The 13,566-nt window shown below is 46.3% G+C and overlaps 1 protein-coding gene across 4 annotated transcripts in view; it reads right to left on the minus strand.

The window, feature by feature from the left end:
- Nucleotides 1–13,566, minus strand: part of ssh1a (slingshot protein phosphatase 1a) — a 38,460-nt gene that overhangs the window by 12,510 nt on the left and 12,384 nt on the right. For 3 of the 4 annotated variants that reach the window (XM_076987123.1, XM_076987124.1, XM_076987127.1), the window contains exon 3: nucleotides 1,645–1,745. In XM_076987123.1, coding sequence (XP_076843238.1) covers nucleotides 1,645–1,745 — 101 coding nt within the window. Of the gene's footprint in view, nucleotides 1–1,644; nucleotides 1,746–7,045; nucleotides 7,470–13,566 lie in introns of those variants that run through there. The other variant, XM_076987125.1, reaches the window with a different exon arrangement.

Here is a 13,566-nt window from a genome sequence, read left to right on the forward strand (position 1 = left end):
GTGGTCTGTACACCTGCTTGCTATTCGCTCATGACTGCTAGCTAGCTAGCAAACAACACCTAAAGTGTCTCAACAAGGATATAGATAATATTAGCCTACATTAATTATATGCCTAATCTAGCATATAACTTATATGAATATTCAAACATGTTAATTACCATTATTGATATTATTTTATAACTATAAGTTTGAGCAAAGTTTGTGAAGTCCTGAGGTAAATGCACTTTGTGATAGCTGGTGACAACAATCTGTAAAATGTCAACCCAATGATTATAAAACCAGCACACTGGGACACACATCATCAAGATGAACTACTTGGCTGGACTGTACATGTCTTGTTTGCTGTCTTCAAAAAAACTAATGACTCACTCTGTCTGTCTCTGTTAATTATCTTCATAGCCTGATCCTGAACTATGTCACAAAGAACAAAGCAAAAAAAAAAAGAAAAGAAAGAACCTCTTAGACCTGGCTGTTAATCGGGGCTGGGCTTGCCAGAAGCACTGTTATAAAAAAATAAAAAACAGGATCTTTATATGGTAGAGCGAGGATTATACTGAACACTCTCATTCAAAATGATCCTGACACTGATCTTAACAATCATTTTGGGAAATGGAGCACAGAACAGTGACGTATAAAAAGACAGGATGAAAAATGGAACTGCAATGCCCTGCAGCAACAAGCCATACAGCACAACGGCATCACCCATAGCAACCGAAACAGCACCGCTGCCATGACATCAGATGAGGTAAACGAGGTTAACAAGGGCAAACACATACTCGACGAAAATCGGAGTGAAACTGCCAACGTGCGGCACGAGTCCTGCGAGGACGGGAGGATCCCAATTACCCAGAAGCCCACAGGCCACGTGCGTTATGGGCCGACAACATTACTCAGGATCCCTGCACCTGTTTAACGTTTCACAGCGCTGGAGTGGCGAGGGATTGCATATACGCCCCGAGATTCTGGAGTTCGTGGAAGACCAGTAGAGTACGAATTACAGGAAAATTACACCTCATGTCTACAATGGATCTAGCATGTTGTCCAGAATCCTTTCAAATAAAACGTCTGTTTCCAAAAGGATGTGAACATGCTAAAGATGTCAATAGAAGTGCCATGTTGAATTTGAGTAAGCTACAAAACCCCTTGGGCCTCTCGCTCATATTAAACAGCAGTGCCGTTCTCACGTCTCCAACACGCCTGTGCTAAACCGCAAATCCAGCTAATCCACACTAAAGGACACGCGCACGCATGTTTTTGTATGACATGAGCTGTGGGGGACACGTTAGTACACGGCACATCACTGGGCTGCGCTAGCTGGCGTCAGGACCGCCCTGGACACGCACGTGTGCAGTAACGACCCGGCCGAAGATCTGGGGCTTGAAGCACTGCCACAAAACACGAGGGATGCAGGAGAAAGTGTAAAGAAAACATGGAAAAAAGATAATGGAGAGGGAGAGAGAGGGGGGTGAGAAGGTAAAATGATTAGAGGAGGAAAGGAAAAGGGACAGACATAAAGAGAGGTGTAAAATGGCATTAACGTGTTCTTGTGTGCATGTGTTTGCGCATTCACACATATGTGTGTGTGTGTGTGTGTGTCTGTGTGTGTGTGTGTGTGTGTGTGTGTGTGTGTGTTCTTCGTCTCACCTGCGTTTTTGTGGTGGGTATGAGGTTTCTGGCCCTGGGCACTACTACCTTGCTGGAGGAATAAGGCTGCTCCTTTGACCATGAAGAAACTCTCACTCAGGCTGCAACAAGAGAGCAAGACAGAGTGCAGGAGTTAAAATGAGGATAAACACTTAGGCAATTCACTACAGTGCTACAACACAAAGCTTTGGATCCATTCTGTAGGGATGTTAAGACAAAATCAGCTCACCACCCTCTTTGTAGACAGACCTGACAAAAATATCCTAGAAGCCTTTGCAACAGACCACTTCAAGTAACAGAACAGACAAAAATACCCAGCAAGCCAACACCAAGGACAAACCCTCAGCCACCTAACAAAGCTCGCGAAAAGGACCAGCCCACTCATCCAAACCCGAGAACATCCAGCACTGCGACTCGACGGTTGTGACCCGGGTTGGATCATCTGCGGTTTGGGGGACAGGTGTCATGTGCAGCACTGCGGCCCGGTGCTGGAGGCAGCTCGGGTCGGGCCCGGCGTGCTGCCTCAGCTCTGCTGGCTTCGGTCTTTCAGCTGGGACGGCACATAATCTCTGGCAACACTTGACACTCTACAAAACATCACCGGTGAGCTGCCCCAGGGCTGAAGGACTTCAAAGTCACCGTGCCGTATATAACCAGGCTGCACCAGCAGAACATCCTGGAAGAGAGAGAACCTGAACCTGAAACCAGGTGGGGCAACACCTGAGAACAGGTGAAGGACGTAGCCTGCAGTACATGACAGTGTATACTCCCCTCCTCTTTGTGCACAGAACTACGTCTACAAGGCCTATATTACATCTGTACTGATCAGAGGTCAGTTTGTTCTATGGCTCCAAATGCACTTGGAGTCTCTCAATGATCTTTTGCACATTATGGCTTTGGATGAGAAGGATATTGGGGAAACCTGTGAGGAAAGAGTTAAATGTCCCAAAGCACGTACCAGGACAAAAACCAGGACAACAGCAGCAGACCCCATTACAAAATATGCCACGTCTGTGAGAATGCCATAGCAACGGGGAGGGAGGTAGGGCAGACAGGGAGCTGAAATATTCTGGGGTGGCATTTTTGTTCTCCCTGACCCGGCCGCGGTCACGACCCCGTGCTGGCCCACCCCACTCACTTCTGAAACCATTGTCTCGCCCTGACTGGACTTCCTGTGTCCCTGCGTCCTGAGGAACGCTGGACACAGCGGCTAGCAAACGGCGAGCCATGGAGCGACAGAAGTGGCTTTGTTGTCCCAGACCTCCCTCCCTCCCTCTCTCCTTCACTCCGCTCTCTCCTCACTCCCTCTCTTTTCATCTGTATCTTACTCCATTGTCACTCTTCCTCCCTGCTCTGTCCCTTTGTCCATCCCTCCCTCCCCCCCCTCTCTCTCTCCATTTCACTCTTGCCCCCATTTTCGCTCTCCATCCCTCCTTCCATCCCCCTCTTTCTCTTACTCCTCTCTCTTTTGTTCCAAAGACAAAGTTGGAGCTCTGTGCGGGATGTGGGGGCTGTCTGCCCATTACAAAGACTTTACTTTAATCTCTTCTTTAAAATGTTTCTCCTAACCCTCATTTCACTCATCTTTTCTTTCTTCTATCCCTCCTTTCCCTCTCACACGCTCTTCCTCTCTCTATCTTTTCGTCCACCCTACCAGCAATATACTCCAGGCCATCTGAGGGGAAGAAAGAGAAGACTGATGAATGTGACAAGAGACCACAATAGAGGGGTGGAGAGAACGAGACAGAGAGAGACAGAGAGACAGAGAGAGACAGAGAGACAGAGAGAGACAGAGGGAGACAGAGGGAGACAGAGAGAGACAGAGAGACAGAGAGAGACAGAGGGAGACAGAGGGAGACAGAGGGAGACAGAGAGAGACAGAGAGAGACAGAGGGAGACAGAGAGAGAGACAGAGGGAGACAGAGAGAGACAGAGGGAGACAGAGAGAGACAGAGAGAGACAGAGAGAGACAAAGGGAGACGGAGAGAGACAGAGAGAGACAAAGGGAGACGGAGAGAGACTGATAAGCTGACTACTCATCCTGAGGTGTATAATTATGTGAACACTTCTGCAGAAAGACTGCCAAAACCATCAATGTTTCACGCTGTATTTTGTCTGCAGTTAGCCATGAGAAATAACTGAGTCTACTAACAAAGAGCAGTGTGAATCCTCATGCTGTGCATTTTAATGGTAATGTTCTTGGCAATAGACCTCTCTATTACTGATACACAACATGTACTACTACAGATACATTTGTTTTTAATGAACTTTTTAATGCTCTCCGTCTCCTCAGAGCAAACACAATGGCATTATGGGCAAATTTTTGTCTGATCAACATTACGACGGCATATGCTCTAAAATATCATTGCATTTATTTGTACATAATGCAATCACGATACACCTTGCAGAAAGACACATGGGGGAAACCTTAATGTTACATGGTTTTATTGCAAATGATTCATATTTTATGGATCATATTCATGAAAATACAAACACACACACACACACACTTTGGTCACGATTCTCACAGCACCCAATAAAAACAGACTTTTTGCGTTAAACTGTGTTGGACTGCGTTGTGAAGCCTGTGATATGAAGGAAGCAGCACTTTGTGGCTTTTGTGTGCTTGGTTTGACCTGTGCGGTGAGATATCGTATAGATATTTCGCCTCTGGGCGTGTTGTGTGTCATTCATTTTTCAGTAAGCCTCCTTTTGGAACTTCCTAAAGAACCACTGCTCAATTTTTCAATATATACCACCTCATGTATTTATGACTGTGGTTTAAGTTCAGAGCTAATCGTGCCGCATTCTGTTTATGCAAAAACAGAAACAGCTATATTAGCTTTTCTCAGGACACCAGTGTAACGTGCCGTATAAATCACGCTTACCGGCGGAACTTTGGTGAACATGCGCCCAAGCCTCTAGGAACCTGTAATCGCACGCCTTGCAAACTACAGCCAACTAAAAACACAGTCCCCCATCAGACAAGTAGCCACACTCCTACTGGTGCTGGTGTACTACTGGTACACGCACGGCCCCACGGAACAGCGCCAGGTTCACGCGCTAATTACACACGCGACTCACCGTCAGCCCCATGTGTCAAGACGGACGACATCTAACGCTATAAATTCATAAAGAATGCTGGAGCAATGCTCACAACCTTCGCCCACGTCAGCCCTTACCCCGGGGCTTTAACCGAGTGCTACTATACGAGTATGGTTACCTGGCCCACAAACCTGCATCTACTTCCTTGTTTGTGGAGTACAAATAACAGAGACATATCTGTGGGTACGATTACAATTTCTGACCCCCTTTTACCCCAAGGAACACGGTTCTTGTCTTGCTCCACATAAACCCTTTTTCAACTTTTTATCACAACCCCAGTATTAGATGTCATCAGTGTGAAACCTAACTGGCTCAGATTTTTCATCATTCTTTCTGGTTGGTCAACAGTTTGTTTTGGTGTTACCTGATGACCCAGTCATTCTGTAGCCAGAGTCACCGAGACACTGTCCATCATGGTCCAGCCCCACATGAGTGCTGTGCCACATTCAGAGAAACAAAATTTTACACGAAATCTTACACGAAATCTTACAGCCGAACAACGAAAACCTTCTGATGTGGTCAACGATCAGGCTTCCTTCACAATGGCCCTGAGATCAATGCAGGTTCCTCACAAAGCCAGACCTTGGGGAATGCTCGCCTGTGAGAGATTTCTAAAGTTTGTCTGGTGTTTCTGAGTATGCATTTTGAGTGAACTCCAGGCATGCAGCTTTCTTCCTGAACCATACCTTCATAATCACCCAACCCCTTTCATAAGCCATAACAATACACTTCATACCAATGTATCAGTTTGCAAGACAGACAAGTTCATATTACTAGAGGCTAACATTTAAAACTTCCATAACCCAGATTAACTTGCTTAATGCTTAATGACAGGTAAGAGCTGACCATCATTAAAAATTTAAATTTATGGATGAATGGTTGAAAAAGTAAGATATTGCAATGTTTTGAAGTACAGTAACATTAGTTACTACCACAACATCAGCTCACTACAACAGATACCGACAATAAACTTCATCTTCAATCGTACTTCATTTCAAATTATATTCAATACAAGAAAGCTTCACTGGCTGGAATGCTGTGATTGCATAATTTCAAAAGCTGTGCTGCAGAATAAAAGTTTGGCAAGGACAGGAGTAAAGTAGACAGGAGTAAAGCAGACAGGAGTAAAGCAGACAGGAGTAAAGTAGACAGGAGTAAAGCAGACAGGAGTAAAGTAGACAGGAGTAAAGCAGACAGGAGTAGACAGGAGTAAAGCAGCAGACAGGAGTAAAGCAGACAAGAGTAAAGCAGACAAGAGCAAAGCAGACAGGAGTAAAGCAGACAAGAGTAAAGCAGACAAGAGTAAAGCAGACAGGAGTAGACAGGAGTAAAGCAGACAGGAGTAAAGTAGACAGGAGTAAAGCAGACAAGAGTAAAGCAGACAGGAGTAAAATAGACAGGAGTAAAGCAGACAAGAGTAAAGCAGACAGGAGTAGACAAGAGTAAAGCAGACAGGAGTAAAGCAGACAGGAGTAAAGTAGACAGGAGTAAAGCAGACAAGAGTAAAGCAGACAGGAGTAGACAAGAGTAAAGCAGACAGGAGTAAAATAGACAGGAGTAAAGCAGACAGGAGTAGACAGGAGTAAAGCAGACAGGAGTAAAGCAGACAGGAGTAGACAGGAGTAAAGCAGACAGGAGTAGACAGGAGTAAAGCAGACAGGAGTAGACAGGAGTAAAGCAGACAGGAGTAAAACAGACAGGAGTAGACAGGAGTAAAGCAGACAGGAGTAAAGTAGACAAGAGTAGACAGGAGTAAAGCAGACAGGAGTAAAGTAGACAGGAGTAAAGCAGACAGGAGTAAAGCAGACAGGAGTTGACAGGAGTAAAGCAGACAGGAGCAGACAGGAGTAAAGCAGACAGGAGTAGACAGGAGTAAAGCAGACAGGAGTAAAGCAGACAGGAGTAGACAGGAGTAAAGCAGACAGGAGTAAAGCAGACAGGAGTAGACAGGAGTAAAGCAGACAGGAGTAGACAGGAGTAAAGCAGACAGGAGTAGAGAGGAGTAGACAGGAGTAAAGCAGACAGGAGTAAAGCAGACAGGAGTAAAGCAGCAGACAGGAGTAAAGCAGCAGACAGGAGTAAAGCAGCAGACAGGAGTAAAGCAGACAGGAGTAAAGCAGCAGACAGGAGTAAAGCAGCAGACAGGAGTAAAGCAGACAGGAGTAAAGCAGCAGACAGGAGTAGACAGGACTAAAGCAGACAGGAGTAAAGCAGCAGACAGGAGTAAAGCAGACAGGAGTAGACAGGAGTAAAGCAGAAGACCGCTGCTCTGCTCCCTCCCGTCCGTCACACTCACATGCGGTAGATTTCGCTCTGCGTGAGCACGCCGTTCTCCACGAAGTACGGCAGCATGGTGAGCAGGACGTGCGGACGGCGGTCCAGCGGCAGGTGCATCCTGCCAAGCCACGAGGGGCCTCCGCCGCCGCCCACCGGCCCCACACGCCGAACGAGGAGCCGCACGGGGGGACGGGCCTCGGAGGACAAGTGGCTGGGTCTGGGCTGAGCGTCCCTGTCCCGGGGGCGCCTGCTGGGTCAGAACACTGCGTCTCGTCCCTCGCGTACGCCAGCCTGGGCTGCTCTGAGTGCAGCAGCTGGAAGACAGAGCAGCTCTCCTCCCACCAGCCCAACCAACTTGTGGAGTCTCCGCCCCTGAGACTGAGGCAGTGTGTGTGGGTGTGTGTGTGTGTGTGTGTGTGTGTGTGTGTGTGTGTGTGTGTGTGTGTGTGTGTGTGTGTGTGTGTGTGTGTGTGTGTGTGTGTGTGTGCGAGCATACGCTGCTTCTCTCGTCCTTGCAAAGGCACTCACACACACAATCACAGAGCAGGCACTGATTTTGCCACACCAGAGACAAAAAAAAAATGTTAAATTCAGTCCAACAAGGTTTTCAAATCCAAGTCTCTTTCTGAAAGATTCTGTAACACTGTTTCCACAGACACGCTAGAGAGAGAGAGAGAGAGAGAGAGAGAGAGAGAGAGAGAGAGAAGGAGGGAGAGAGTTCTCTGAGTTCTCTTATTCTCTGCTCTCAGCTCTCTGACGCAACTCGTTCCCTTTAGTGACGAAAGCACAGAAATGCAGAAAAAGATGAACCATATCCTCTGAGTGGCTGCTGAGAGAGACGTTGTGCTGGCCGGGCCACAGCGGGTTTGGGCCGGCCCCTCTCTCTCTCTCATGGATTTGGTTCATCTCATTACAGATTTGAAGGGGAGGATTCTTCTCGCTCCTCCTCCTCTGCAGGATAACTGCTGTCCTGCTTTTACACAGACTGCTGCAGTGAGACAGAAGCGTCCAGGGAGACACTCTGTCCAGCAAACTGACATTGGACAGTATCTGCCTGTCAGCATGTGGCGTCAGACGGAGAGACGGGACAGAATGCATGTCCCTCTCTCTCTCTCTCTCTCTCTCACACACACACACACACACTACACAGACTAAAGAGGGTAGATAAGGAGGAGGCTCTATCTGAGAGCTGATAAGATTGTTTTGAAGGAAAGCAGAAACAAAGGGGAAAATTGTTTAAGAGTAGAAAGAAAGAAAAGAAATAATAATCAAAACGGCAACAAACCCAACAACAACTCCTTCCCACCACTGAGATCTGAGATCTGAACCTGCCCATAACACTGTGCAAACAGACTGCAGCCGAGGGCAAGTTCAGCTGTTCTGAGATCAGATCGGAGTCACTGAGACTCCTCTTAATCCAGGTCGGCCCCTCCCAGCGGGGCCCTCGTAACGTCTCTGTGAACTTCATCATACCCAAAAGACGTAAACATCAGAGAAACAGGAACATGCACCTTTTTTGTCTTTTTATGTGGACCCAAAGAGAAAACTAGCCCTCTGATCTGAGTCGCGTTGCTAACGGCGCAGACGGACACACACGCATAGCGTCTTCATCTCACGCGCAGCAGGGCGGCTCCACTCTTATTCCGCCCTCCACTGTTTACAGACGAGTGAGCTGCCAGCACACAGGATGTCCACTTGAGGGGTGGCCCTCCAGATCATAACAAACCCACACATCCCAGTGGGAGCGCCGTCCTACCCACAATCCACTGGAACATGAGACCAAACCAAACCTCATGCTAAAATCCCAGTCAGTGCTTATTCTCACGACAGCGTCTCCAGACCTGGTCCGCCAGACGGCTGGAGCCGGCATCGGACCGGCCTGTCCGCCTGGTTATGGAGGCAGAAATGCCTGCTGAGATCGGTTGTGTCTGTTTACAGGTCTCCAAATGCTGGTCTGGTCGGCCTAGGGGTCAGAGCGGAGTCAAGAAGACGCCTTTATGTCGTTTTGCACATTCCCTCTTCCAAAATATGACAAAAATGTGGGGAAAGAACCATGTTGAATGTGTTTGAACTGAATGAAACTTTTAATTCATTTAAGAAGACTGATACTAAATAAAGCTTTTGTTTGTTAATTTGTTATTAAGTTAATTCAGAGAAGTATGTGCATGTGTGCACGTGTGTGCGCATTCAATCATGTATAAATATACATGGCTGTATATCCAGATTAGCCTCTTTCTGAAATGCTTATTTATAGAACACCCAGAATGCCCTCTGGCTTCGGCCATGTGACTCAGCACTGCGACGGTGCTTGTATCCAGTTGCAACATTCGGGGCAGACTGATCCGCCCCTCAGGTGTTCTGAACTGAGCTCTGTGCACAGGTGAGTCTGAGAAAGATGTGTTGCTTGTACAGACACACACAACACAGGCAGCGCTAAAACACAGAGACCTTTATCCCTCTACAGCACACAGAGGCCGAGGAGAGGGTTCGAATGCAGCAACAACAAAGAAGGCCTCTTCTGTCCTCTGTACTGACATCTCGCAACAGTCTCTGTCGATCACTGACGCTGACTCACATTAAAGGGGAGACGGAAGGAGGAAAGACAGAAGACGTGCTAGCTCTACCCAATCAAGGGCTTTTGAGACTGGATTAAAGTGACACCAACCAATCAGCACTCACAGATGTCCTAGCTTAACCCCTCTAGTTCCTTCTACATAATTCCCTTTCCATACTGGTAAAAGGGCTCAGTACCACCAGCCTAGCACCAATCCCACAGTTCCGTCTGATGCTCAAGGTGAGGCATTCTGATTCGCTCTGTATAGGTCTGATGACCAAAAACGTTTTGGCATGAGGCATGTTTAGTGGTTCCTCTGGTCTAGAGGAGGAGCTCACCAAATCATGGTCAGATCCCTCACATTTGTCTCTTATCTCAATACTGTAATTATCTCTACAGCCTCTTCATATATTTGTCTGACCTATAGACCAAAAGGCTTGGTCCATAGGTCACACTTTAGCCTTTTATTGTTACAGAACCTTGAGGCAGAAATATCCAAGAAGCAGAAAATAGCCTTAGCCTACCTCCACTAATTACATACAAAACAGGACGTAACCAGTTAACAGACTGGAGGAGCTGAGTCAAGGGGGGTGTAGTGGGGTAGTGGGGGTGCTGATACGGTGACAAGTGACGGGAAGGGGGGGGGGTGCGCGCGCTAGTGTATGTCAACAGATGATGCCACGGGGGTACGGCGACAGTACGGCATAATAGTAAGAATACCTAAATTAAAACAATACTGGAAAGTGGCCATTGGAATGCAGAGTGCGGATTAGTTTACTTCTCACTTTAGACCTGCGGGGACGCTAGCGAACGATCCAGGAGGAGCGAGTAACTAGTGGGCTACTATGTTTGTGAATGTAGCAAAACGATGACAGAAGCTACAACAGCGACTAAAAATAATAGCAACATAACAGCAACAGCTTAGTAGCTTTCACACGGCAAGCCTTTCGTGACACGCTCTTCCCTGTCGTCTTCTCTCACGATAATGTCTCGCTGAACAATTTTGACTTGTCTTGTCAATGAATGGAGCCAGATCCGTAAACGCGAGAAGCCGCTTTCGCCATTCCAGATGGCTCAGTCAAAACCATTACGTCCTAATGAACCAATAAATACATCAGCGGCGAAACAGGGTAGGCTATCAAACGACAAGAGTTTACAACTTCATCTTCAACATTTCGGCCCTGGCGCGAATGTCCTCACACGTCCCTGGATTCACCAGTTACAACTACAGAGACTAGAAAAAAATCTTGTTTCTTATTTTATGTCACCGTTAACTACACGGGGTTGACGCGAACTTAATAGGCCTATCTATCTACCTATTTATCACAAGAGCTTGTGGCTAGCTCTGACAGTGTTCAACACTGTAGAGAACGGCAGTAACTTTGTTTTACGGCAAAATGTGAAAATGATTGAAACCATTAATCACCCAATTAAATCCACTGGGAAATGTACGATCTGGTAAATGTAGTGGTAAATGTACACTCTGGTAAATGTACGACCTGGTAAATGTAGTGGTAAATGTACGACCTGGTGCTCTGGTAAATGTAGTGGTAAACGTACGACCTGGTAAATGTAGTGGTAAATGTACGATCTGGTAAATGAAGTGATAAATGTACGCTCTGGTAGATGTAGTGGTAAATATACGATCTGGTAAATGTAGTGGTAAATGTACGATCTGGTAAATGTAGTGGTAAATGTACGACCTGGTAAATGTAGTGGTAAATGTACGATCTGGTAAATGTAGTGGTAAATGTACGATCTGGTAAATGTACGACCTGGTAAATATACAATCTGGTAAATGTAGTGGTGTGATGATAGATGGAGACAGGCACGACGACGGCTTTAGTGCTGACACGGTGATTTATTCAGTGATGACAGTGTGAAGTCCAGCACAAAAGCGCAAGCACACGAACACATGTAGCTCACTCAAGCACGAACTTTAGACAAAGACGAGCACAAGGCACTGAACGAACGCACATTAAATAGGTGATCAACACAGACCCGCGTGATCTCGAGACAAGGCACAGGTGAGACTACGAACACGCTCACAAACAACCCACACCCACGGAAGTACATACATGGACATAACAACACGCAGACAACGTAGCGGCACGCCCACAGGGAAGGGACCGGAGCCATCACCGTAACAAGTGGTAAATGTACAATCTGGTAAATGTAGTGATAAATGTACGATCTGGTAAATGTATGATCTGGTAAATGTAGTGGTAAATGTACAATCTGGTAAATGTAGTGATAAATGTACGATCTGGTAAATGTACGATCTGGTAAATGTAGTGGTAAATGTAGTGGTAAATGTACGATCTGGTAAATGTAGTGATAAATGTACGATCTGGTAAATGTACGATCTGGTAAATGTAGTGGTAAATGTACGATCTGGTAAATGTAGTGGTAAATGTACTATCTGGTAAATGTAGTGGTAAATGTACGATCTGGTAAATGTAGTGATAAATGTACGATCTGGTAAATGTAGTGGTAAATGTAGTGGTAAATGTACGATCTGGTAAATGTAGTGGTAAATGTAGTGGTAAATGTACGATATGGTAAATGTAGTGGTAAATGTAGTGGTAAATGTACGATCTGGTAAATGTAGTGGTAAATGTACGATCTGGTAAATGTAGTGGTAAATGTACTATCTGGTAAATGTAGTGGTAAATGTAAGATCTGGTAAATGTAGTGGTAAATGTACGTTCTGGTAAACATAGTGGTAAATGTAGTGGTAAATGTACAATCTGGTAAATGTACGATCTGGTAAATGTAGTAGTAAATGTACGCTCTTCTGCCTTGTCCCCGGCGTAGATAGCACTAGATCCTGCTTCTCATACCGCTTAGCAATAAATGAATAACATGAATGACCATATATATATATATATATATATATATATATATATATATATATATATATCTCCCGAACCCCCCCCAAAATAAGAAACTCCTCGTATCTACACGATTCGCGTAGGTCACTTTAAAACGGCGAATTTCGCCGAAAGGTGACAGATTTTCATGCCTGACACACACACACACTCCAAAATGAGGGTGCACCCAAACACAGGTAGCTAGACTTGGCCGCCCCTGCGGTAGTGAAATCCTTGGCTGAGTCAAAGCTGTAGTGATCGTGAACGTCTGATGTTTGTACGCCAAAAACAGCTTCTATGGCTATGGACCTGGCACTTCAGGGCAAATACCCCGTTAACATTAGAGCTGGGAGGTGGGGGGGTTTCACAAGCCTAGTGACAGATGTTCTGATATTACAGATGTCATGCAGCAAAATAAATGTAAATGTACCATATTTTGTCAATTGTGATTTTTACACCCCAATCGAAATTTGTCCTCCGCTTTTAACCCATCTGTGCAGTCAGAACACACACACACACACACACACACACACACACACACACTAGTGATTACTAGGGGGCTGTGGATCACACATGCCCAGAGCGGTGGGCCCTAGCCAGGCGCCCAGGGAGCAGTAGGGGTTAGGTGCCTTGCTCAAGGGCACCTCAGTCATGGCCTCAGGTCTGGGAATTGAACCCACGACCCTCCGGTCACCACCATGACTGCTCCAAAGACTAGGAGTGCAGATGCATTAGAATGTGTTTTAAAACAGAAGGACCATAAAGATCCATGCTTAAAATATATGATGTCCACAGTTGCGTGGACTAGTCAAAAGAGAGTAAGCCCATTAAATGGCCTCGTTTGGCTGATCACTCAAAAGTTCATTGGTGACGCCAGACGCTGATTTTGGCAGAGAAGGTCTGGTTCAGTGGAGAGGTCTGGTTCAGAGGAGAAGGTATGGTTCAGTGGAGAAGGTCTGGTTCAGTGGAGAGGTCTAGTTCAAGGGCGACACAATGGCTAGCGCTCACAGCCGACACAGGTGGAGTGGGTCTGGTGGGACAGTGGAGCTTCTGCCTGTGTGGGTTTCTTCTGGGTGTTCTCGTTTCCTCCCACATTCCAGAGGCATGTGTGTT

The sequence above is a fragment of the Brachyhypopomus gauderio genome, unplaced genomic scaffold (assembly GCF_052324685.1).
Source record: "Brachyhypopomus gauderio isolate BG-103 unplaced genomic scaffold, BGAUD_0.2 sc51, whole genome shotgun sequence".
Classification (NCBI taxonomy): Eukaryota; Metazoa; Chordata; class Actinopteri; order Gymnotiformes; family Hypopomidae; genus Brachyhypopomus; species Brachyhypopomus gauderio.